At 41.7% G+C, this 27660-nt stretch overlaps 1 protein-coding gene across 1 annotated transcript in view; it reads right to left on the bottom strand.

Annotated features, from left to right (window-relative positions):
- The window catches only part of LY86 (lymphocyte antigen 86), a 70158-nt gene that overhangs the window by 24517 nt on the left and 17981 nt on the right, over nucleotides 1-27660 (bottom strand). Inside the window, exons 2-3 of the mRNA XM_081056369.1 lie at nucleotides 4983-5069; nucleotides 3316-3444 (exon numbers count right to left, since the gene is read on the bottom strand). Coding sequence (XP_080912495.1) covers nucleotides 3316-3444; nucleotides 4983-5069 — 216 coding nt within the window. The remainder of the gene's footprint in view (nucleotides 1-3315; nucleotides 3445-4982; nucleotides 5070-27660) is intronic.

The following is a 27660-nucleotide window of genomic DNA, read 5'->3' as shown; positions in this document are numbered from 1 at the left end:
TCTATTATAAAACCACTCATAGAGGAAAAAAATAGGTTTCCTTAAACTTGGAGTGCCAAGATAATTCACTGTTTGCTAGAATTCGATGTACCTGTGTCTTTGTGACATGCATAGGCATTACTAGATAGTCACATTTCAGGTGGTATCCTTGCATTCAGTTTGCCACATGCAAATTCAATAAAACAAATATTTATTACATATTTACTCTGTGCGAGGCTCTCATTGTCTGCAGAGTCTGCAGAGACAGAGAGGAGCAAGAAATATTCCTGCCTCCAAGGAGTTCAGTTTGAAGTGTCTGCCTTCAACACACACACACACACACACACACACACAAACTATAGAACAAAATACAGTTCTGGCTGAGATAAGTGAGAATGTGGTGCCACAGAGGCATCCAGAGGGAACAATTCACTGGCTGAGGGTAGGAGGAAGGCTTCTGAGACGTGAGACTTGAGTGAGGTCTGGATGGAAGACAAATAGGGAGCACACATTAGAGACGAAGGGAGCCATTAGAACAACGTCATGTGTGTTAAAACACTGGGTCTGATCAGAACGCGGCAGATGATTTGATGAAGCTGTAGCTAACAATGCTGTGGCCGGAGAAGTAGGTTAGAGTCGAATCTGTGATGAAGTTTGATCACTAAAGAACTTAGACTTTGTTTTATAGAAAGGGAAGTCTTTGGGGAAGGACGGCAGCGTTATCAGACCTGTATTTGAGAAGACTATCCTGGCAGAAGTACGGAGATAGGAAAGCTGGTTAGGAAGCCATTGGCATCATTCAGGAGGGAGGTAGGGGAACTTGATCCAGGGAATGAAAGAAGTAGGAATGGAAGGGAAGCTCAGTAGGGGTGCTTTCTTACTAAGCTGATAGTACTTCCAAGCATACTGTTTCCACATTTGGGTTCAAGAATACTTATTTTGGGGAAAACTTGAAAGGATAAGCAAAAGACAGGAGAAAGGACAATGTGGAGGAGAAAGGCTGCTCTGGGTGACAGCCTCTGAAGTTGTCAGTCTTTCTTGGAGGTTATCAGCTTAAGAAGCTTTGACTTCTTCCAACACATTCTATAAAATCAGGAATGCTTGCAGATAGCCAGTGTTATTATGCTATGCATGAAATACATAAATGATTTAAAGGCCTGTAACAGGCTTTTAAATAACCTAAAACAAACAGGAAAATAATTCTATATTAAATTTCTGAGACTTCCCGTGTTCCAAAAAGTTGAACCTGTTGGGGGTGAACTACACCTCTCAAGTTTCCTTGGCATTTTGTTTGTACCTCTTTAATGCACACACCACACATAGCAACTGGAAGAGTTGTTTCCTGGATCTCAAACCTCCTCTAGTCCATCGTCAATGTTGTTGAAGGTATAAACCATTCTTGGTTCATCTTCAGGCTCCCCAGAGAGCTTGGCAAAGAGTAGGGACTTAGTCAATGTTGAAGGAAGGAAGGAAGAGGGAAAGAGGAAAGAAGGAAGGAAAGAAGGGAGGGAAGGAGGGAGGGAGGGAGGGAGGAAAGAATGGCTGATTATGGGGTGAAGCATTTGAAATAAGTATGGCTGAGACCAAGTAGAAAAGGTTAAATAAAGAACAACTAATGAAGAGTTCACCATGCTGAGGAAATACAGGAATGCACTAGATTAATCAGAAATATTTCCAGTAAGTTCAAAGAGAAAAACTGACAAATTCTATGGTAGGTTAACTAGGAAGAAAAAAATGTCCCAAATTGAAACAAAGGCAGATCACTGGCCAGAAAGAGTTTTAAATGATGATTTTAAATAAACCCCTGGCCAAAATGTACACACACCCATTTCGTTGCTGCTTCTTTTGTTTCTTCATTCTTTGTAGGTTAAGGTTATGGACCCTGGAGTCAGCCTTCCTGGGTTTGAGGCACGGGTCCCTCACCAGTTCTGTGACTTGGTGCAAGTTCCTAAAACTTTCTGTGCCTCAGTTTCTGCATCTATAAAGTTAGAGTATGAAAAGTACTAACTCTTAAGCTTGGGGTAGTAAGTAAATGACTTACTGGATATAAAGCTTTTAGAACAGTGCCTGGAATGAATGTTTAACAACATTAGCTTTTCCTCTGTATGTTTGCTGTATTTAGCACTTCATATGTATCAGGTATATTCAAAATCCTTGGAATAAAGACAAAGATGATATTACCCATCTGATAGTCTATCGGGGATAAGTGGGAATAAACAATTACAGGCCAACATGGCAAATGTTGTAATAAAGGCATGCATTACACACTTCAGGGAGCCGAGAGGAGGGTGAGGAGGGAGGGCTGAGCTGAGATGGGTCACCTGCACAAGACTGCAAAGTCCACCAGTTTCACCCCTTCACTGCCTTAAATTCCCTGTTCTCTTTTCTTACAGACAAACTTCCGTTTGTCTGCATCCCTTACTATGGGAAGGGGACCCCCATATCCTCTAGATTCTTTATTGAGAAAGCACAATTGGGTGATTTTCTCTAGCTTCTTTGAACAAGGGAATAGAAAAGTGGGTGTTTCCAAAGTATGATGCTAAGGGCATGCTCCTTCTTGGCCAATGGAATCAGGAAGAAGGCCGTGGGAAGGCGGAAGAGAACAACTTCTGGGGAAGGACAGTCACAAACCAGACTCAAGGTTTAGGTAAATAAACAGAGGCATCTCGGGGCTTTGGTGAAGATGCTGGTGGAGGGCAAGAAGAGAGGAGAGGTGGGGACAGGCGAAAGTGGGATTCCTGTGCTCTTCTGAGGTATGTATGGGAGGGGTGGCGGATAAGTGAACTGGAGACAGAGGAGATAATACAACGGGTTTTATGCTTCTGTATTCTGAGTCTAGTCACCTAATTCCCCATCAGTCAATGACTCAAATGGGAAGACCACAGTAAAATGTTGACATTTAGAAAGCTTTTTTTTTTCTTTTTCAGAAGCCATTGCTATATTGAGGAGACCTTGCCAATAAGGGATTGCTGAGGAGAAACCTGAAAATACTTTGAACCTCAGTGGATTTGGGGAAGCTCCGGGTTCTTTCTGTTGCCAGCCTTGTTTTGTGCGTGTGAGGTGCACCACTAACACTAACAATGTTCTGTTTGTAAAGTACCCCGTAAGCATGTTTCAGTTCATTTTCACACCCACCTTGTCAGGCAGGCCCTGTGGATGGGCCTTCGGGTGATTTTTATACAACAGCATATGACACAGCACTTTTATGCTGACAAGGGAGGTGAAGTTTATCCACTGGTGAGGCGTAGAGCCCGACTCTGGCTGGGGTGTCCTGACCTCAGCTGCAAGATTTTGTTCCGGGGTCTCAGCAAACAGTGAACAAGACAGAGCGCTTACCCCCTTTCCTTCTTCCGCAGAAAGAAAACTTGGGTAGATCCTCTTCACAGACGGCATAGGAATAACTCAAAATGGATGCTCCTTTAGTGAGGAGATTTACGTCAAGAAACAACTCTTTGATGTCCTCTCCTGAAGGGAAAAAGAAGATCAGCTTTACTATTAGTGTGGGTTTTGCTGTATATCAAAGCATTCAAAATTTATAAACGTTTGAGCCCAAAGACTTTTTATTTCTAGAAGTCTGTGCTGTATGGGGAACAGTTTTCTTGTTTTCTTGGTAAAACAGCATTTAGGCAGTGCTACACGGGATTACAGTGACAGCTCTGGATATGAGACATGGTCCTTTCACAAACTTTATCTGCTTGGAGCCAGGCAATTTATCTGCTGTTCTCCCCTGCCCTGATGCCACGGCTGCTTAATGCGATGGCGGCAGGTCTAGCTTCAACAGCGTCTCAGCTACATAGTATTACACACCTTCCCTGAGAGCGCTGGATGTGGACAGACCTCCATACCCCCCACTGTTGCTAGGCAGCTATTGTAGCATAGTTACACAGGAAGCTTCAGGGTGCTTGGCAGTGCTGGCTTCCGATGCTTTCTGGAACTGTTTTCTATTCCTCCCTTTTGTGTTCTACTTACTGTGTTTCCCCCCAAAATAAGACCTAGCCGGACCATCAGCTCTAATGCGTCTTCTGGAGCAAAAATTAATATAACTCCTGGTCTTATTTTACTATAAGACCTGGTCTATATAATATAATATAATATAATATAATATAATATAATGTAATGTAATGTAATGTAATATAATATAATACAACATAATACCGGGTCTTGTATTAATTTTTGCTCCAAAAGACGCATTAGAGCTGATTTTCCGGCTAGGTCTTATTTTCGGGGTAACATGGCAGTCCTCCTTCCACTCCACTTCTCTTTCTTTGTTTCTCTCCCCAAAGCATTTATTGAGCTGCTGCTAGAGTCCAGATATTGTGCAAGATTTTGGAAATACAATAATGTATGAGAGTTCTTGGACTCTGGGAATGCTCTCTCCATTTCTCTGGAATGATTCCACATACTAAGTTTATTAAATCTTTCTGCTCTGGTTTCGATAAAACTGTTTTAGAAAGGAGATACTCTAGTAGCTATAGCAATATAATGACTAACGGTAATGGCATGACCACATAAAACTAAACAAACAGGAAGCATTCTAGCTCATTGATTGGGGTGGAGGAAGAACATATTACATGTCTTGCCTGTGTCAAGGTTTAAGAATGTGTATTAGCTATTTGGGAAAAAAAATATCACAAAGACAAGTCATGCTACTGGTAGTAGACTTGTTTGTTGCTGAGATAACTAAGCAAAAACTCTCTCCTGAGCAGATGTCAATACTTAGGATCAAAATATTTTCTTTCTTTGCTGGATGTACTGATTCCAGGTGCTTATATCATTCAAATGAGTAACTGGAGTCTTTTCAGTACAAAGCATACCATAAAATGAGAGTTCTACTCTGTCTGGATGTCAACTAGAGAGACAAGTGAAAATGAAGAGGGAAACAGAGTTAATCCCAGAAAGTGATGGGGAACGGTGGCTTAGACAGCCACTACAGTCAGTACAAGTAATTGGGTGTGCGAAGAGGCCGTGCAATGTTTTATTGCATGTCAATAATCTTTACTTACTCAGAATGATTCCAAATCTAATGTTGAGATTTGGTTTTAAATATTTGGAACACTGTTCAACAGAAAAGCCAAAATCTTGTAACGGATCTGTCAAGAAGAGAAAAACAGATTCGCTGTGAGTACATTGTATGCTCTGCAAACTCACATTCAAAATTCACACCAATTATGTTATTTTTTTCTAGATGAATCACTAAAATTGACCCAAAAACATATCACCCAATACATCTTTCTTTTCTTTTTTCTTTTTTTTTTTTTTGCGTAGATCCATGAGGCTTTCAACAGCCCCTCCCAGTTTCTGCAAAGTCAACGTTGGTCAACGTCAAGTTCACTCTGATGTCAGGGTCTCAGTCTATGAATGAGCAGTGCCTTGATGTGTGAGTTGCCTCGTCACTTGTTAAAATTTTTATCATTGTTGAATTTTCTAATTTCCTTTTTTTTCTTTTTTTAATTTATTGGGGTGACAATTGTTAGTGAAATTACATAGATTTCAGGTGTACAATTCTGTATTACATCATCTGTAAATCCCATTGTGTGTTCACCACCCAGAGTCAGTTCTCCTTCCATCACCATATATTTGATCTCCCTTACCCTCATCTCCCTCCCCCCTCCCCCCTTATCCTCTGGTAACCACTAAACTATTGTCTGTGTCTATGAGGTTTTTTTTTCTCATTTGTTTGTCTTGTTCTTTTGTTGTTTTTGATTTATATACCACATATCAGTGAAATCATAGGGTTCTCTGCTTTTTCTGTCTGACTTATTTTGCTTAGCATTATACTCTCAAGAACCATCCATGTTGTCACAAATGTTCCTATATCATCTTTTCTTACCACCGAATAGTATTCCATTGTGTATATATACCACAACTTCTTTATCCATTCGTCTATCAAAGGACTTTTTGGTTGTTTCTATGTCTTGGCCACCATAAATAAAGCAGCAATAAACATTGGCGCACACGTGTCTTTATGGATAAATGTTTTAAGATTTTTTGGGTAGATACCCAGGAGAGGGATTGCTGGGTCATACGGTAATTCTATTCGTAATTTTTTGAGGAACCTCCACACTGCCTTCCATAACAGCTGCACCAGTCTGCATTCCCACCAACAGTGTATGAGGGTTCCTTTTTCTCCACAGCCTCTCAAACACTTGTTACTATTTGTCTTGTTGATGAAAGCCATTCTGACTGGGGTGAGGTGATATCTCATTGTGGTTTTTGTTTGCATTTCTCTGATGATTAGTGATGTTGAGCATTTTTTCATATGTCTATTTGCCATTTGTATGTCATCTTTGGAGAAATTTCTCTTCAGGTGCTCTGCCCATTTTTCAATTGGGTTGTTTGTTTTATTGTTGTTGAGTTGCATGAGTTCCTTGTATATTTTGGATATTAGACCCTTATTGGAGGCACTGTTTGCAAAAATCTTCTCCCATTCAGTTGGTTGTCTCTTTATTTTGTCAATGGTTTCTTTTGCTGTGCAGAAGCTTTCAGTTTCATATAGTCCCTTTTATTTATTTTAGCTTTTACTTCCATTGCCTTTGGAGTCAAATTCATAAAATACTCTTTGAACCCAAGGTCCATAAGTTTAGTACCTATGTTTTCTTCTATGCAGGTTATTGTGTCAGGTCTTAGGCTTAAGTCTATGATCCATTTTGAATTAATTTTGGTACATGTTGACAGATAGCAGTCCAGTTTCATTCTATTGCACGTGGCTATCCAATTCTCCTAGCACCATTTATTGAAGAGGCTGTCTTTCCTCCATTGTATGTTTTTAGCTTCTTTGTCAAAATTATCTGTCCATATTTATGTGGTTTTATTTCTGGGTTCTCAATTCTATTCCATTGGTCTATGTGTCTGTTTTTCTGCCAATACCATGCTGTTTTGATTATTGTAGCCCTGTAGTACAAGCTAAAGTCAGGGAGTGCGATACCTCCAGTATTGTTCTTTTTTCTTAAGATTGCTTTGGCTATTCCGGGTCTTTTGTGGTTCCGTACGAATCTGATGATTTTTTGTTCTATTTCTTTAAAAAATGCCACTGGGATTTTGATGGGGATTGCATTAAATCTGTATATTGCTTTGGGTAATATGGCCATTTTAACTACGTTGATTCTTCCATTCCATGAGCATGGAATGTCTTTCCATTTCTTTGTGTCTTCTTTAGTTTCAAAAATGTCTTATAGTTTTCAGCATATAGGTCCTTCATATCCTTGATTAAGTTTATTCCTAGGTATTTTATTCTTTTTGCTGCAATTGCAAAAGGAATTGTTTTTTCATATTTCTTTTTCTGAGATTTCATTGTTAGTATGTAGGAATGCAATGGACTTTTGTACGTTGATTTTGTAGCCGGCAACTTTACTGTATTCGTTGATTGTTTCTAACAGCTTTTTGGTGGAGTCTTTATGGTTTTCTATAGATAACATCATGTCATCTGCAAAGAGTGATAATTTAACCCTTCATTCCCAATTTGGACGCCTTTTATTTCTTTCTCTTGCCTGATTGCTCTGGCAAGAACTTCCAACACTATGTTGAAAATCAGAGGTGTTAGGGGACAGCTCTGTTGTGTTCCTGAACGTAGAGCAAAGGGCTTCAGTTTTTCACCATTAATTATGAGATTAGCTGAGGGCTTGTCATATATGGCCTTTATTATGTTAAGGTATTTTCTTTCTCTACCTATTTTATTAAGTGTTTTAATCATAAATGGATGTTGTATCTAGTCAAATGCTTTCTCTGCATCGATTGATATAGTCATATGATTTTTGTCCTTTATTTTGTTTATGTGATTATCACATTGATGGATTTGCGGATGTTGAACCATCCTTGTGCCACCGGGATGAACCCCACTTGGTCGTGATGAATAATCTTTTTAAAGGTTTGTTGTATTCGATTTGCTAGAATTTTGTCTAGGATTTTTGCATCTGTATTCATCAGAGATATTGGTCTGTAGTTTTCTTTTTTTGAGTTGTCCTTACCAGGTTTTGGTATCAGGGTAATGTTGGCCTCATAAAATCAGTTAGGGAGTACTGACTCTTTTTCAACTTTTGGAAGAGTTTGAGCACGATTGCTGTTAGATCCTTTTTGAAGGTTTGGTAGAATTCACTAGTGAAGCCATCTGGTGTAGGACTTTTGCTTTTGGGAAGGTTTTGGATGACTGATTCAAGTTTGTTATTGGTTATCGGTCTGTTTAGATTTTCTAGTTCTTCATGATTCAGCCTTGAAAGGCTATATGTTTCTAAGAACTTGTCCATTTCTTCTAGGTTATTGAATTTGGTGGCATATAGTCATTCATAGTATTCTTAGATGATCCTTTGTATTTCTGTGGTGTCCGTGATAACTTCCCCTTTCTCATTTCTGATTTTGTTAATTAGTGTCTTTCTTTTTATCTTAGTGAGTCTAGCCAAGGGTTTGTCAATTTTGTTAATCTTTTCAAAGAACCAGCTCTTTGTCACATTAATTTTTTCTATTGTCTTTTTGTTCTCTATTTCATTTTGTTCTGCTCTGATTTTTGTTATTTCTTTTCTACTGCTGACCTTGGGGTTCACTTGTTCTTCTTTTTCTAGTTCTTTAAGGTGTAACATGAGGTTACTTATTTGGGATTTTTCTTGTTTCTTGAGATAGGCCTGTAATGATATAAATTTCCCTCTTAAAACTGCTTTCGCTGCATCCCAAAAATTTTGGTAGGATGTATTTTCTTTGTCATTTGTTTCTATGTATCTTTTGAGCTCTCCTCTAATTTCTTCTTTGACCCAGTCGTTCTTTAAAAGTATGTTGTTTAATCTCCATGTATTTCTGTTTTTTCCTGGTTTCTTTTTGCAGTTGATATCCAATTTCAAAGCGTTGTGATCAGAGAATATGCTTGGTATGATTTCAATCTTCTTAAATTTGCTGAGGCTGATTTTATGTCCCAATATATGGTCTATCCTTGAGAATGTTCTATGTAGACTAGAAAAGAATGTATAGTCTGATGTTTTAGGATGAAGTGCTCTCTATATGTCAATTATGTCCATTTCATCTAATGTGTCATTTAGGGGTGCTATTTCATTATTTATTTTCTGTTTGGATGATCTATCCATAGCTGTCAATGATGTATTTAAGTCCCCTAGTATAATTGTGTTTTGGTCAATTTCTCCCTTTAGTTCTGTTAGTAGTTGCTTGGTATATTTTGGTGCTCCCTGATTGGGTGCATAAATATTGATAAGTGTTATGTCTTCTTGATGTATAGTCCCCTTTACCATTATGAAATGTCCATCTTTGTCTCTTGTTACCTTTTTCACCCTGAAGTCTGTTTCATTTGATATCATTATGGCTACACCTGATTTTCTCTGTGTACCATTTGCTTGGAGTGTCAATTTCCACCCTTTCACTTTGAGTCTATGCTGGTCCTTATAGCTGAGGTATGTCTCTTGGAGAAAGCATATGGTTGGGTTTAGTTTTTTGATCCAATCTGCTACTCTGTGTCTCTTTATTGGTGAGTTCAGTACATTTACATTTAAGTTGATTATTGATATGTGAGTATTTCCTGTCATTCTCTCTTTAGTTTTCTGGTAAGGTTGTTTCTCCATTGTTTGTTTGCTTTTTTGTTATTGTCTGTTATTTCTGTGTGGTGGTATTCTATGGTGTTTTCCTCTGTTTCTTCTTTTATTACAGTATATATTTCAGTTCTGGATTTTTTTTTTTTTGAGTGGTTACCCGTAAGTTTATGCAAATAAAGTTTGATATTTAGAGTATTTCATTTTCTTTAGCATGCTTACTTTCTCCATTTCCATATTTCGGTTCAGGCCTTTACTCTCCCCCTTTTTATGTTTTGGTTGCCACAAATTGTCCCTGTTGATGGTGGTCAAATAACCTCCTTTAGTATTTCTTGTAGTGCAGGTCGTGTATTAGAAAATTCCCTCTGCTTCTGTATGTCTGGAAAGGTCTTTATTCCTCCTTCATATCTAAAGGATATCTTTGCTGGATATATTATATTCTTTGCTCATAATTTTTGTCTTTCAATAGTTTGAATATTTGCTTCCAGCCCTCCTGGCTTGTAGAGTTTCTGCTGAAAAATCTGATGATCTGAAAAATCTGATGAAAAATCTGATGAATCTAACGGACTGTTCTTTGTATGTTACCGTCTTCTTTTCCCTGGCTGCCTTGAGGATTCTTTCTTTGTCGTTGATTTTAGCCAGCTTCAATACAATGTGCCTTGGAGAAAGCCTGTTGGGATTGAGGTAATTAGGTGTTCTATTTGCTTCTTGGATTCGAGGATCCAGTTCTGTCCACAAGTTTGCGAAGTTCTCATCAACAATTTGTTGGAATATATTCTCTGTTCCCTTCCCTTTTTCTTCTCCTTCTGGTATGCCCATTATTCTTATATTGCTCTTTCTGATGGAGTCAGAAAGTTCTTGTAGAGTTCTTTCATTTCTTTTAAGTCTCAAGTCTCTTTCTTCTTCCATCTGTGTCATTTCCAGCTTTCTATCATCGATGTCACTGATTCTTTCCTCCATCTGGTCAACTCTACTTCCTAAGCTGGTTACTTCATTCTTAATTTCTTCTATTGAATTCTTAATCTCCAGAAATTCTATTTGTTTCTTTTTTAAAATTCCAATGTCTTTCGTAAAATGCTCATGTTGTTCTTTGATTGTGTTTCTGAGTTCATTAAACTGCCTTCCTGTGTTTTCTTGCATCTTGTTGAGTTTTTTCAGAACTACAATCTTGAATTCTCTGTCATTTAAGTCACATATTTCCGTATCTTTAAGTTCCTTTTCTGGAGACTTTTCACTTTCTTTCTGAACTGTCTTGTTGCCTTGGTCATTCATGGCAATTACTGATTTATTGTTTCTCTTCCTAGACATCTACAGGAGTGGCTTCTGCAACATATTGATAAGAAGAGGTATTTCTTTTGTTTTACAGTACTTGTTGGTAGAATGTTTTATTTTCTCTCTGTCTGCACCCTTTTTTTTCCTCTTACATGATAGTGCTATGTTTTCTATGCACTATTCCAACTTCTTACACAATGGGGGGATTCCCTGGGAGACGGGCTTCTCCTCTGTTAATAGTTTGCCTGGGTTAGAGGGAGCAGTGTCCCTGTGGGTATGCAGAGAGCTTTTGAAGTTCCAAAGGTCTTCCTGCACCAGATTCAGAGCCCATATGTTTCAGCAGTTCTGTTTACTCCTGCAGGGATCCAGCCAGATAGGTGGGGTTAGGGGCGGGGTGAGTTGTGAGAGGTGGCCCAGAGCAATGGCTGTGACCACCACCACAACCAATCCTTCTTCCACAGCTCCCTCTCCTTTGCCGGAACTAGTTGGGCTGCAAATCTATGTCTGCGGTCTACAGTTATCAGAACAGCAAATATTCTGTTCTTTTGATCTGACACTGCTACTGTTCCACTTTTAGCACCGGGCAGGTGGGGGCGGGTCAGCTCTGGGAGGGTAGGGAGGGGGCAGCTAGTCTCAGTGCCTAAGTCTTCTGTTCTCTGCTCGGCAGTGAGGGCTTAAACCACCGTTTTCAGCCTTCTTCCCTCAGTCTTTTCTCCGAGGTCTCTGCCATGAGCATTGGGTTCAGCCGTGTTATATGCTGCCCCCTCAGACCTGTGGGCCATAAGCGGAGCCCTAGCATTCTGAGTTCTTCCCTGTCCCGCAGCTGTGGTAGTTCGGGATGCAGCGAGCTCAGAGCACTGAGCTAGTTCTGTGTCCTGCGCCCATGGCGCTCTGTCTCCGCACTTCTCCCTACCTTCCTCCCCTGCTCGTGCGATTCGCCCACCTTTAGGTGAATTCAGTAGTGGGCCTCTTCGTGTTGCCTGTCTGCTGTGCAGGGAGTCTTTGTGGAGTTATTGTTGTTCGATTAGTTGTAAATTCCAGGGGAGCTTTACAGAAGCTCACCTCACGCCGCCAGTTTGATGACGGCAATCCGAATTTTTTGTTTTTTGAACTTAGACTTCAAATAGTTCATTGATCGCACCAAACATTTCACAAAGTATTTATTATTATTATTAAAACAGAGGCAATTATATGCAGATTTTCAAAACGAAGACCTGCATTTAAAATTCCCTCCTATCCCATCCCATCATATTCAATGTAATACTCCCCCATGACCACCAAATATTCTTCTACATGCAAGATATTGCATTAGCTATGATAAGGAGGACAAATATAATATTTTTATGCATAATTTCTACTCATTCAAAGAGATCCAATGGCTCATTTACTCCTTGGAATAGAGTCAAGAAATGTTCACCTGACCCCATCCTCCATCTCCATATCACAAATCCATCCTTCATTCCTTGAGATCAGGGCTGCAATGTAAGCACTCAGCAAGTTTTCACCCTGATTGGTTTGCTCATTTGGCTCCTTCCATTTCTAATGGTCTCTCCCCTTTGGGCCATTGTCTAAATACTAAGTGTCACTCATTCCCATCTTCTTTGTGAAGGCTTCCTTGATAGTCCCCAAAATATTCCTTTGCTTCTCTGAATTCTTAAAACAGTTATGTCTGAAATAGTTTTCATATGACTTTGTCCTTTGTTCTTTGACTTATTCTACCAACTTAATCTAAACACAGAACTCCTGAAAGGCAGGGGCTGGTGTTTTGTTGTCCATTTCCTTCTCCTTTATGTTTCTCACTGAGCCTGACATAGTAGATCTGGGTCTATATTGCACTAATCACTGAGCTGTGCACTTTATAAAAGTTCTCCATTTAATTCTTCAGACTCCCCAGCGTCTAGCAGAGAGCCTCACAGTCGGACACATAGTAAGCATTCCATAAATGCACAAAATGAATGGATGAATAACCATGCATTAAACTATCATCTCTCAACTGCAAATCCAGCATTCTGAACTCTGCTTTGTGAAGCTGGGGCTCTCTGCAATGACGTTTCTCCTTTGCCATCCACCAGAGGGGTGCTAGAGGGAGACTGAGGCTGAGCAGAAGAGACTTGCTCCTTCTTGCATACTTGCTGATCCTTCAGAGTGTCACCTGGTGATGGCCTATCAACCTGGCAGTCGCAATTGGTTCCAGTGTTTAGCTCTCTTTTGCACCTTCCCGGAATATGCTGAGGCTCAGTTCTGTGGGCCCCTAAGTTCCTGCGATGACAGTACCTCAGGAGCTGTCTCCCGTTCGCTGGCAGTAGGTATCGACTTTTCTTTCAAGCTTCTAGATTCTAATAGCTCCAACCTCTACCCTCTGCTCTTCCATCCATTAGGGTAGTAGCTGCTTCCTAACTGTCTTTTTTTTTTTTTTTGCTTTTTTGTTTCTCTAACAACTGCTTAACCAGTTCCCTATATTAAATCCTCTCTGTTAAAATAACTGACATTGCCCTGTTTTCCTGACCAGACCCAGACTGCTACAATAAATCATGATTTTGAGAGATAGGTATGATTTACCTCATTTCATTGATGGGAAAATATAGACTCAGAAAGGCTATATTAACTGGCAGAGTCAAGATTCACACCCAGCCTTAAAAACAAGCAAACAAACAAACACACAAGTTGCCTCTTATCCTAGTATTGTGCAGAGGCACTCACAAAGTAGAGCCTCAAAAACGTGTGTTCATTATTTGATTTGTAGGATTGCCTAGAATATTTTGTGTGTAGGCCTATGGTGTCTAGCAGATCTCTTTCAAAACTGGTTTCAATTTCAGCTGAGCTATGAGCTCACATTTGTCAGTAATAGAGTTCCAGACAGTTTTATCACCCACATTACTGACCTGGAAGATACATACTTGTTTGTGGTTTCTTCCATGGAAATGATCACTAGGTAATTTCAGCCTTGTAAATCTAATCTAGTGTACTATTGTTTGATCAAACCCCCTTTGATTTGGTCACTAACTTTTCCAGGGAAAAGGGATTTTTGGTTATGATCGTTTTACTTCTTCATAAACATTTTTGTGCTGTCCCAGGGCTTCCTTCAACTTGGAAAATCGGAGCAGGGAGTATGGAGACAATTGCTTTTATAACGTATTTGGCAATCAGTATTGAAAAAGAGAGCCCAACTAACAGATGTTTAGGAAAATGCGTCCTCAAAACTGTGAATAGATTTAAGTTGCTATCTGAGGAAAGGTAAAAGAGGCTAAGTATGTACTGCTTAACCAATTGGCAGTTAAAGAATTATACTGTATGTTTATCAATATTTTAAAGGTAGAGATAGAATAAACTAAGGGCAGAAGAAAGAAAGAAAACATCTCCTTGATACCAGAAAATATTAGTAGGGAAACAATAAGGCACAAAGTCACAAAGAAAGCAATCGGTTGATTCTCTCTGAAGATGTGTATATAAAAACAAAAAGATAGATTGCTTAAAAAGTGCTTAAAGTTTTAGTGATCTTTTCTAGCAGGTATCTCAATTTTACATTTGAGAGCAAATTTTATATTTGAGAGTGAATATGAAGTTTGCAGTTTTCTTGGGGAAAATGACATCAGTTCCTCCCGTCCCCCAATCCCACCAACAAACTCATGTCCTTCCCTCTATTGATTTGTATTTTCACTCAGGCACTTAGCATGCCCTATATTACATTACATTTTTTTGTATATCTCTGTCATTCCTCTACTAGATGCTGCAAGGCGGGCCCTCCAACCCCAGGGCATAATGTCTTAAAATTATACGAGGCTCCAAGTAACTGTTTGCTGAATAAATAATAAGGTTTATATGTACCTTTTGTTTTGTTTTGTTTTGGTGAGGGAGGTCCTGTGCATTGTATGTGTAAGAGGCATCTTTGGCCTCCACCCAGTAGATACTAGTAGCACTTTTACCTCCAACTCTAGTTGTGACAATCCAAATTGTCCCTAGATATTACCAAGTGTCACCTGGGGGACAAACTCACCCCTGGTGGAGAACTACTGCTTTAAAGAACTGCTTTTTCAATTAACAGATTACCAACTGCCTCAGAATCACCTGCCAAAATAAAAGGTAGTGGATTGTATTTTTAAGTAGTGCTTATATAATATCAGAACTGATGGGGTGGGGGCGAGAGGGAGACTTTCCCCTGGACACTTGCCTCAGCTAATTTTTAAAACATATTAATTGGATTATCTGAATTTAGATTTTCTCAAAAAATGAAATTGGGAGGTTAATGAGAGTTGGCATTCTCAGGCTTCGAGGGCAGAGAGAAATGTTTCCTCCAGACCCTTTATTGTATAGTGGCTGAGGAAAGCTGAGGAAAGCTGAGGAAGGCTAAGGAAAGCTGAGGAAAGCTTCATGGTGAAATATACAATCTGTTCATTTAAAAAATTTTTTCCTTAGCCTTTAAGTTATACCCACTTCTGTCTGTCCTGTGGACATGTGTGGCTTCCACCCACGGGAAGATGGTATTTACAGTGAGTGAGCCCAGCGTGCCCCCAAACTGCCCTGCTGCTCCAGCGCCCTGGGACATGTCTGCATGGATGGCAGGCCCCTCTAAAGAGCTGAGAGCCAGTCCTGTTGGGGCTGAGGAAGAGGCTCCAGGAAAGCAGCCCTTAGTATCTGTGTTTAAGGGCAGCGATGGTTAGACGTGTCCTGGAGCTGTTTTGGGTTCATTCATGGAGTAGAACAGACTTAGAGAAATAGCTGAGGCTTAGCAGATGCAGGGTCTTAACAAATCTCAGCTCTAGAAACATTCCTGTGCCTTAAACACTGATGGTGGCTTGTGCTCTCGTGCCTGGGCTGGGCTACAACTGAGTGGTTGTCTAGGAGAGGACAAGTTTGCCTTGGTATTTTCTAGCCAGTGCTGGGGTCTCAGATGGAATCAGGGGTAAGAAGAAAAACCCAATGACACAGCCTCTGGAAGTGCAATTCCCCACCAAGGATGGCGCTGCCACCAGCCTGATGGGCCTCCACTGGAGTGGTCTCAGACACACCTCTCATCATTAGCCCTAGAGTCCACTGCATCACGGGGCACCCTGCAGCTTGGGGTGATGGTTGGGTGGTTTTAGGGACAGAGGATGGGCCAGCTCTCATGCTGCTAGTGCCATTTTTATATTTCATGGCTCTGATTCAGGTTTTTTTCTTTTAAATTTATATTTTGAAGTAATTAATTCTCACAGGAAGTTGCAAAAAGATAAAGAGAGGTTTCAGGTACCCTATATCCAGCTTCTCCCCATGGTAACATCTCACATATAGTACAATATAAAAACTAGGAAATGGACAGTGGTATAATTTACCGTGTTTATTCAGGTTTTACCAGTTTTACATGCACTTGTGTACACGTGCGTGTGTGCATGTGTGCGAGTGTGTGCCTGTATGCACACACATGCATGTGCTTGCAGTTCTATTGCTTAGGTTTTAAAAACTGCTGCAAAGAGGGTGATGCATTGGCTTTCCTGCACCCTCCCATGGGAGGGTGGTATTCTCACAACAATGTCTGAAAAAGAGCTGACGCCCCTCCAGCCACACCTCCATATTCATATCCAAGTCCTTCCTGCTACATGAACTTTGTCTCCCTCTCTCTCCTCTTTCCCTTTCCCTCTTCCTGCCTCCTTCCTCCCTTCTCTTTCTCTCCTCTCTGTATCTTCCTCTTCTTCCTCTCTCTCCTCTCCTTCCATCTGTCTCCCCTTCCTTCCCATACTCCCTCCCTCTGTCTCCCTCCTGTCTCCACTCTCCCCCCTCTCTCTCTCTTTCCCTCCTTTATTCCTCCCTCTTTCCCTTTCCCTCTTTTGTTTGCTCCCTGCACCCCTCCAGTACTTAAATGGACAACATCCTGAGGTCCAGAACACGGATTTTCCTTCTAATCTACCTTAACCTCTGTAGTTCATTCCCTATATCCCACATTACTTTAGGAGCTGGTGTTGCTTCCTGCATGTTCTGTTAGCAGAAAATAGGCTGACTCTAGGAATATTAGATGTTACAAAGCATGTTTCATAGCATGCTTCCAATAGAGGCACAGCTTGGGGAGGGTAGAAAAAGACCATAGAGAATGGGGGAGGCCTTACCATCATCAGTGTATAGCTTAGATGCACTGGCAAGATAAACTCTAACAGTTTATGGAGAGAGGAAAAACTTGGGCAAGCAGAATGTGAGTAAAGCTTATTTACTTGTGGTTGCTTAATAAAATAGCACTAGATGGCTTCTTGTTATTTAATAAAAAGGGGGTATATTAGGGTTCTCCAGAGAAACAGAAGCAATAGAATATATGTAGATATATATTCTATATATATTCTATTGTGTATGTATAATATATATGTATTACATAGTGAATATATAGTACAAGGTTCTGTCAATTAAGTTCGCAGACTTGTTGCAACAATGTTGCTAACCTTTTTTGATATGAGAGGTGGTTATTCATTATGGTTATTCATTATGGTTATTCATTATGAATTTGTACCACCTAGACAAACAGTTAACCAAGTTTACTATTTGGAAGTGCTGAAAAGGCTGCATGAAAAAGTTAGATGACCTGAACTTTTCGCCAACAATTCATGGCTCTTGCATCACGACAATGCACCAGCTCACACGGCACTGTGTGTGAGGGAGTTTTTAGCCAGTAAACAAGTAACTGTATTGGAACACCCTCCTTACTCACCTGATTTGGCCCCCAATGACTTCTTTCTTTATTCAAAGATAAAGGAAATATTGAAAGGAAGACATTTTGATGACATTCAGGACACTAAGGGTAATACAACAACAGCTCTGTTGGCCATTCCAAAAAAAGAGTTCCAAAATTGCTTTGGAGGGTGGACTAGGCACTGGCATCAGTGCATAGCTTCCCAAGGGGAGGACTTCTAAGGTGACCATAGTGATATTCAGCAATGAGGTGTGTAGCATTTTTTCTAGGATGAGTTTGCGAAGTTGATGGTCAGACATCCTGTATCTTACCTATCTATCTGTCTGTCTATCTGTCTGTCTATCTATCTATCTGAGAGATTTATTGTAAGGAATTGGTTCACATAATTGGGGTGGAGGTTACAGCTGATAAGCCTGAAATCGATAGGACAGGCCCTCAGGCTGGAAATTCAGGTAAGAGTTGATATCTTCAGGGCAGCCGAGCGGCCCAGAAACTCAGCCTGCATTTTTGTGTTGCAGTCTTGAGACTGCATTGCTTTTTCTTCAGGAAACCTCAGTCTTTTCTTGTAAGGCCTTCAACTGATTGGACGAGGTCCACCCCCAGTGGGGAGGATCATCTGATTTACTCAAAGTCTACTGATTGTAAATGTTAATCACATCCACAAATGCCTTCACAGCAACATCTTGACCAAACAATTGGGCACTAGAGCCGAGCCAATTTGCCATATGAAGTTCACCGTCACAGGGGGCCTTTGGTGTCATATTGCCTGAATCCTCAGCATCAATTCCAATGGTTCATTCAGAATCCCTCTTGCTCTTATACGGTCAATAGCTAGCTTGAGATTCCAATGCCTCTGAGTGGCTCTACATGTTTGTGACGTGAATTTTTTAAGCACCTGTCAGTGTCAGGAACTATACTGAGTGCTTGGGATATAGAGATTCTAAAAAGCCATTTTAGTTTCCGGGACTATTATGAGTAGGGATGTCCTGGTTCCGTGGAAGCGCACAGTGACTCTGTGGGGAGCCAGTATCTTCCCAGAGAGCCAATGACAATTATAGAGACAAAGGCGGACACGTCCTGATCTGTGCGTTCATTGCCTGCAATGATTTCTCTCCTTTCTAGCCAAATCCTGACCTTTGTGGGAAATGTTACCTCATTCCCATCAGCTTCTTTCTCTCCATCCGATGAACTTATGATCTATGCGAGTTATTTAGCATGTGACAGTAACTACACTGTGTAGTAACTCAATGTGTTATATGGTGGTGCCTTGAGTCCTCAACTGATGTCAGATACTCAAGGCTAGGACTTTATATTTTATTATATTATATCCTCTTATATTTTTGATTACCCCTCCCCTTCTCATCATGTCTGATATGTACTTGCAATGGCAGTGCTAATTCAGTGTTGCTCTTGTTTTTTATTCTCTATTTTCAGACAACATGTTTACCTCCATCTGCAGTGTAAAAATCAGTTTGGACAGTTTCCAGTAAATGCCTTGTGAGAAGTTGAGATCTCCTTATAGGAAAACTTTGGTTACATCTCCCTGGCCTTTTGTACCTTCACAATGCAGCTCACCCACATACCTCTCCAAGATGCCATCTGTACTTTCCTCTCTGGCCTTCCTTTGGTCTCCCGTGGCATGCGGTGCATACCTTTATCAGACCTTTATCATCACACGTGTGGTAAGTATGACTAGTTTGCCTCTCTCGTAGATTATACTAGTGTATAACCTGTGAAAAGTTAGGAACTATGTTTTATTCAGATAATCAGCATCTACTTTAGTGGATGTGCCCAAGAATGTCACTTGGCTGGACATAGATGAAAAGGAGAGAAGGTCAAACACTTTGATGACAGCAGAAGGGAAGTTGAGCTTTCATTTCCGACTTTCCTGGGTGCCGGTGATTCCTTGAGAAGCCTAAGTTATGAAGCCACTAATATTGATCTCTCACACTTGGAAGGCTCTCTGAGAAGGTGTTAGTGCAGGGGTGTCCAAACTGCGGCTCATGGGCCAACTGCAGCCCGCGATCCATTGTTAATTGGCCCGCAGCAAATTCCAAAAATACATTTAGTTTACTTAAATAAACCAGGGGAGGCAATACGTACTTCACCTCGAGTGAGTGGCCCGGCTGTTTGTGTATTTTACTGCATATGGCCCTTGGAGAAAAATGTTGAAAAAAGTTTGGATACCCCTGTGTTAGTGCATGAACTTTGTCATCATAATAATGAGAACTTGCTTTGGCACTTAGGATGGAGTTTCTGAGTGTGGTTGAAAACCTAGTCTCAGGATAAATAGGAGCAGATATTCCTCTACCATCTTTTCCAAATAAAACAAAACAACAAAAAGAGCTTGCTTTTGATTCCTTCTTTTAGCTTGGATGGTTACCAATTCAGGAAGCTTGTAATCTGTTTATGATACAGGTCTAATTGTGCATGGATCTGAAAGCTTGCCTTCTTGCATGGCTACATTTTGATTGGGGTGTTTTCATTTTCTTGTGTGATTCATAGGGTAATATTCAAGTGTAATTATGGATTCCTAAAAACAGGAAGATTCATAAGGCTTCAGCATTGCTGGAAATTCATTACCAGAAAAACACAAAATTAACCTTCCTCTTCTCTGTCCGTGGTGCCACTATAATGTGTTCCTTCCACCCTCCCCTTATGCTCCTTCCCTGCCTTTGAAGAGAAAAAAATGACTTGTAATGTGGCAATGTGTTCTAACTATGATGTTCTTTTATTTCCTGACCTCTCCTTTTTTCTGCCTGTCAAATCTTATCACTATGGAATCGCACAGCTAGACCCCTGATGGGCCACTATTTCAAATAAGAGTAGTTCCATCCTCATTCAAGTCTCTTTGGTCGGCATTTCATTGGGAATACACTCACACATTTGAATTCCTATATGTGACCTGGCTTCTTGTGTATGCAAAATGCTTAAGTATGTTCTTGATATTGGCCACAGCAGAAGTGGGATGGACATCACCACATTGGAATATCTATTGTTGGTAATATGAGAGGGCAAGAACTCGGACACCTTGCAGGCTGCCTGGTAAGCATGCTGAATGCATTTTTGAGTATGAAGGCATGTCTGGGTTGCCCAATTCAAAATTCTGGATCCCTCACTTGTCTATTTCTAACTGCCAGAAAAATGGAATTCATTGGAATTCATTACTGATGGAAAGGGGGTATGAACCTGCATGCCCCCTGCCCCCTTGGCCTCTGAATTCCACTCCCCTGGAATAATCTGAGCATGGCTTCCCTCAGTTTAGGAGGAGATGGTTTTGCATTATAATATAACTGAGACCATAAAGAATAACAAAGATAAACTTTCATCAAAAATACCTTGCCAAATGTCTCAAGGAAAATAAGGACCCATTAGAGGCTGTTATGCTTGATTTTTTGCATCTTAGGAGTAGATCAACAATGAACACTAAATTCACAGTTGTATTGTGTGTTACCAAGAAGGCACCGTGGTGCCACATAGCACAGAATCTTAACATGAGGATGAGAGCAAACTTGAATCTGTCTCATAGGTGACAGAATATCTTACTGGCTTGAGAGTTGGAATTCCAGTTTAGCTTCACTGTCATTTTACTGCGTTTCTGACACATGGCAAGAAGAACACTAGGCCATGGGGGATACAAAGACAAATTAGAAAATGCTTCTGTTCTTACATGGTTTATAACACTTCCATCATCTAATTATAATATTATACAATCAAGGAATAAGATACTCATGCAAAAATACATATATACTTCAATCTCTCATTTTATCATTAATGTTTCATAGTCTTCTCTGTACAAGGTGTGTCTTCCATGCACTCACTTCATACTACCTGACCCCTTTTCCTTTTAAACTCAATCTTACTGACAGTGTTACCATTCATTCTTTCATCAGTATTTATTAACTGTGTATTATGTGCCAGAGACTGTAGCTGTCGTGGGACCAGGCAGGGCAGGAGGCTCCTGACCAGGTCAGTTTTTCTAGAGCCCTAGTTTCGGCTGAGTAGTGATCAAATTACCAGGGCTCCCCCAAGTCTAGAAGCTTCTGGGGAAGTTGCTTATTCTGGTGGGTACTGATAATTGTTTAATTTTCTGTTACTAATCTAGAGTCAGCCTGTGTAGGATAGAAAAGCTAACTTGTTCTGTCTTTTTAATGGGAGATTAGAATTCAGAGCATGCGTCTACACTGCATTTCCAGGGAGGGGATTCAGATTTCACTAGTAGGCAGACCCCTCCTGGGGAGGGAGTCCTTGGTGGCTCCATGACTCCTGGGCTTAGGAGCAGTGAGAACCGTGGCAGTGTTTCCTGACACTGAGACACAAACAGATATTCCGGTTGTATTTCATTTTGGCATTTCCTGCAAATTTGGCCATCTATGACAGGGGACAAGAACCAGGTGGTGATGTACAGGGCCTTACCTGTTGGTGTGCATGGTTGTGAAGATGAGCCCTGGGACTTTTCTTAGAATTCTGGAAAGGGTGAAAAGGAACCCTCTCCTGCTTCTGGAAGTCATGAGCTGGGTATGTTTTTTTTGTTGTTGTTTCTTTTTTAAAGCTAAGATGCTTGTCCTTGGCGTCTGAAGCTGTGGAATATGATGCATGTGGGACAAGGACTGGTAAACTGGCTGAGGAGTAACATCTGCCAGCAGCCCTGGCTTTGCTTCTTTAGAAAACTGGATTTGAACCTAGAGTCCCAGGAGGTTCTCATATGTATGTGAATCATTGATTCTCTGCCAAGACTTCTGAGTGGCAAGGACATCGGGTGTTAATATCCCTGTTTTGTGATGAAGAGGCTGAGATCTAGGGCAGCGAAGTGACTGCCTCAAGTCTCCAGTGTCCTCAGTGCCACGGGGAGCTTCTTCTGTGGCTTTGTCCTCCCACGGCCATGTGTGGGGGAGAGACAGAAGGCGAGTCAGGACTCGGAAAGAAAGAAGCAGAGCTTCGGTCAGAGGCAAAAGGAGCCAAACACAGCTTCAGGCGAATCACAGGAAAGGACGAGACAAACCTCGCCATTCAATGTCCATGCTTCCCAGTTTTGCGAGGCCTGCTGGCCAGGACCACACGGGTCACTGTTACTTTGCAAAGAGGCAGCTGTTTCTCAACCCCAAAGACACAGGCACAGCAGCAGACTAAAAAGCAGAAGGTTTCTGTTCTTCTTCTTAAGAAGAACAAAGTATGCCAAGCATCTAGGCCAGTGCTAGGCAAATAATAGACACTCAATAGTTGGGCAAAAAAGGGTGGATTTTGATAGAAGGGCAATATTGACTATTCTCAGTGCAGCTATCGAAAATGAAATCAATTTCTTTTCAAATTTTTCTCTTGAATATCAGAGCACTCCAGGTTTAAAATAATTCAGTCAAGTTCAACAGATTCTTCTGAAACAAAACCTAGATGTCAGGGAGGGCCTTCTAGCCCTTGAGATGTAAATTGGATTGTATGGAACACAGTTGTGGTTGAGGATGTTTGTAGCCACCAATTCTCAAAGTTGGTGGTAGATTGGAATCATCTGGGCGACTCTGTAAAAATTCTGATGCCTAGGTCCCACCCCAGGCCTTCTGGGTGCTGCCTGGACATCGAGATTGTTAAATGCTCCCCAGGTGATTCTATTGCCCAGCATCATTGGAAACCACTGCTAATGGCCACATCAAGTTCTGTGTTCCTTTCCTGGTGTGTGAGCTGATGGATGGGCTTCTAGATCTACACGGCATCACTCCAGGCTAAAAGTTTCACTCCTTCATAGATTCCTCAAAAATCTCTGTGGGGACAGAACCAGGAGTGCAGTTTCCAGGTTCACGCCCTCATGTGGAAAGGTGCTGGCTCAGGTAGTAAATGGCCATCAATTGTGATTGGATGGCCATCAGCTGTGGCTAGGTGGCCGTCAGCTGTAACTAGTGAGCCATTGGCCACTAATATAACTGCTGTGCCTACGCTAGCAGCAAATGGTAGCTAGCGAGAAGACGGTAGCAAGCAAGCTTGCTGAGCTAGCAAGCGTGGATTGCAGTTAGCACGGCGGATTGCAGCTAGCAAGTGGGGTTGGTTGGCAGAGAGAAGGAGACAGTGGATTGCGGACAGTGTGGGTCCTGCTTCCTGTGTCTCCAACCCAGCTGCCAGCGAGAATATAGTGGTATAACTCCCCACTTATGGTTCTGTGGGTGTTCCTTTTTGGCCTTGTCATGTCCTATGCTCTTATGTGGAGAGCGGGACCAGAGACCCCGCATGCCACCCGGTATGACAATCTCCTTACAAATCTATTCACAAGTTCTATAGAATTCATGAAGATTGACGGGTTCCAGGGAGGCATCCCCCTCCCTCCAAGCTATCTGTCACTGTATTCCTGGCTCCCTCCTTCCCTCTCTTTTCATCATCTCTGTAACTTCTTTTTCTAGAGAAACAACAACATATTCCCCTGTCTCAGTGCTAAGGAGGGAAACACAGCAGGTCCCCCGAGGCCTCAGCAGCTACCCCAGTGGCTTGTTAAGGAATTATTTCAAGAAAGGTAGGGCTCTGCTTAATTAGAATTCTTGTAACAGCCCCTAAGAGAATTTTTTTCTATTTCATTTCAGGCTCATTGACTCTATGCCAGACACTAACATAGGCCCAGAAAGGTTTGAGATGGGGTCCAGGGATGAAGAGGGCAGAGCTAAAATGATGGACAATGGAAGCTGTTGGAGGACTGGGCGCATAAAACGTGGCATGTCTATAACAAACTCCAGTGGAGAAGATCCCGGAAGCACAGCAGAGTTTTGGCAGCTGTGAGTGGGAGGGGTGGGCTTGGAAGCGTTGGGATGGGGGAGCCCCGGGGCCACTGCAGGCGTGGTGGCCACCTGCAGGCGCTTATGCAGAGCTCCGTGCTGATGCACAGCAATCACATGTGGGCGGGATCAAAGCAATCCTGACGCTCAGCTAAAGCCAAACAACCTGTGATTGTACATACATGAGACTCAGCCCTCATTACAGACATGAAGAGCAGAGGCATCTTTTGTAACCTCGTCAGCTTTGTCTTTTTCTGCCCTCTGTGTTCATGGAAGGTGGCCAAGGTTCAGTCTGGGGAGTGTGGGTACCATTCTTCCCGTGGTGGGGACTTGAGTGGAGCGTGTTGTGTTATGTCGTGTTGCATGTGTCTAGGGCCTCTCCACAAACTTCCATAATCTTTCAGAGTGGAATACCAACTCATCCATCTACTTTTCTCATGAGCACGATTTTACTTCCTGAGAGGCTGCCTCTGGTCCTAACACAGACTCAAATACAGGCTACAGGGAAAGAACAATGTGTTTTCCTTTTGAGAGAGATGTATAAGGGTGTAAGCTATAAACTCTCTGCACAATAACTCCATAAGAATTTGAAAAAACAACAACACAAAAACCCCCCAAAACAAACAATGACAACAACACACAGTACCTTTACTATTTCTGAGTTCCCCACTTCCACCAACCTTGTTTGGCTCATTGCAGTGTGATAGGTGCTGCATAAATGTTTATTGAGTGAAAAGTGAACGAAAGAATGTTGATTAACAATCAGACAGGGGGAAGGTAAAGGACCATATTCCCTTAGTAGTAATAGAACTGATTTTGAAAATGGCCTGCCTGCTCCTTTATCTCCTCAAATGTTTTGCTAACACATTTTCTTTTCTTTTTTTTTAAATAAATTTTATTTGGGACTATTGGGGGACAGTGTGTTTCTCCAGGGCCCATCAGCTCCAAGTAGTTGTCCTTCAGTCTAGTTGTGGAGGATGCTGCTCAGCTCCAAGTCCAGTCGCCGTTTTCAATCTAGTTGCAGGGGGCGCAGCCCACCATTCCATGCAGGAATTGAGCCAGTCAGTGGCAGCTCCTTCAATTTAGCCCACTGGCCCATGCGGGAATCGAACCGGCAGCCTTTGGAGTTAGGAGCATGGAGCTCCAACCGCCTGAGCCACCAGGCCGGCCCACACATTTTCTTTTTAATAAGTCAGTTAGCCCTCAAAATCGCTCAGTTTGCCGTCTCGCAATACAAAGGGATATAAAAATTATTTTTCCCTCATAGTTCTCAGTACTCAGACTGGACTATAAATGTCCCCCACTTAGACTGTGTTTGGGACACACATTTGAAGTCTGAACAGCTATCAGAGCATGCCAGCAATTTGAGTTTTCCAATTTTTGGTAAATGCTGAGAATAAATAGAGTGGGGGATGCTACTTGGACAGCCAAGACAAGAAACGGATACCTGTTGTTTATTGACCCAATCACAGACGTGTTCTGAGCCCTACTGCGTGCTGAGCACTGAGCTGCATGGGGGCATGCAGAGATGATTTACTTTTAGGCAGAGCCCCTGACTTTTTTTTAAGGTTTTAATTGGTACTTCAGTCTAGTTTTCTTTTCTTTTTTTTAAGTTTCAGATGTACCGTCTGACATCATATATAGTTATTACAATTCCATTGACTCTCTTCCCTGTGCTGTACTCCATATCCCATGACTATACATATATATTAAATTATAGTTAACATTCAGTATTATTCAGCTTCAGCTTCCGGTGGACGTTGCAGTGGTCAGGCATCGACACCGTCCATGCGGTGGTCTCCCTAATGAGGCAAGTGTCCATTTTGGAACAGAATGTGGAAGAAGAAAGAGAAGGTAAACGTGATTGCTGGACCGTGTAGCTACAAGATGGTCTAGCGCACAGGGAGGGCGCGTGATGCAGCTTGGGTGGTCCGGCATGGCCGGGGGCGGCAGTGACAGCAGACATCAGGTCTCTGAGCTGCAGAGGACCCAGGGGAGCATAATGGGAGTGGCCACTTTTATAGTTCTGACCACAGGGGGTGCTGTTCTAAATATTATACATGGATCAACTTGGATCCTCACAAGGGCCTAAGACAGAGATACTATTCTTCTCTCCATTTTAAGAGTCAAGACAACCAAGGCAAAGAGGGTTTATGGAAATTGCCCAGGGTCACACATCGGGGAGGGCTGGAGCCTGTCTTCAGGGTCCACGCGAACTCTTTTCTGTGAACCTTGGGGCAAAGAACAACATATACAAAGTTTTGAAGAGAGTGTAATTTCTGGGAATTTGCCAACAAAAGCCCTTGGTGAAATCAAGCCAGTCCTACATTTGTGGTGTTCACCTTGAATACTATCAACGCAGTTCTTCTTTGAAGACCTGAGGTCAGAGTGTTTGCAGGGACATCCACAGACCTTAAAGATCTTGGAGTCACCTGTGGAAGGATCCTGGAAAGGCCAGAGACTTAACCTTTTCCCTGTACTTTACTTAATCGCTTTCCTTTACTGCTTAAAATGGCACCAGAAAGATAGCTTTCTGCTCTCTTCCTCTATACTTCCAGAGAAAGAGCCAACCTTGGTGAAACAATTTCTGCGACTGTTGAGGGTAGGGAGTTTCACTGTCATCATTGGCCCACATCTTGTAGGTAAGTAAGCTCAGGCCTTCTCACCCTTTTTCTGACTTTGCTGAACATCTGGCTATCACGTGCAATTGAATTACTGTCCCACTGATGCCCATAATTTGACGTCAAAATCAGTTTATCCTTTGCAGCCCTTAAATATACACATACATACACACTTGCACACATTTTGGAAATACAAAAACCCCAGCCCTGTCTCAGTTTGACCTTTTAGGCTAACCATTTTAAAGCACTCTTGGCTGGAGAGGTTCTAGGAAGAGCTGCTTCCACTTAACTCAGAATTTAAATTGTGCTGACAGCTAGCAATCACCGGGCCTCACTGAGCTTCCATTTCCTCCCGTATAAAAGGGGACACCTGGCACCATTTACAACATCACACTTCCTTCTGGTGCCAGCTTCTCAGAGGCCCTGGAGGCCAGGGCCGTGGAGCCTGCCTCAGGGGCTTGGGGCCTGCACTGTAGACAATACTCCTGCAAGGAAGATGTGGGGCTTTAGGGTCAGAGCTAGGCCACGTCTTTCCTTTTTTTTAAATTAACTTTTTATTTTGAAATAATGATAGACTTATAGGTAGTTGCAAAAAGACCAGAGAAGCCATGTGTGTCCTTCACACACTTCCTCTCATGGTAACATCTTACATAACTGGATATCAAGGCCAGGACACCAATGCTGGTGCAGTCTGCAAGCCACCTTCCGCTCTCACCAGTTTTCACGTGCACTCGTGCGTGTGTAGTTCTATACACATTTTTTTGCATGTAAACAAACACCACCACAATCAAGATACAGATACAAAAGCTCTTTCTCATGCTGCCATTTTAGAATCACTCCCTACCCGACGACCCCCTTCCCATCTTGAG

Source organism: Rhinolophus hipposideros (genome assembly GCF_964194185.1).
Source record: "Rhinolophus hipposideros genome assembly, chromosome: 8".
In the NCBI taxonomy this organism is placed as follows: Eukaryota; Metazoa; Chordata; class Mammalia; order Chiroptera; family Rhinolophidae; genus Rhinolophus; species Rhinolophus hipposideros.
This window is presented reverse-complemented; position numbering and strand designations above follow the sequence as displayed.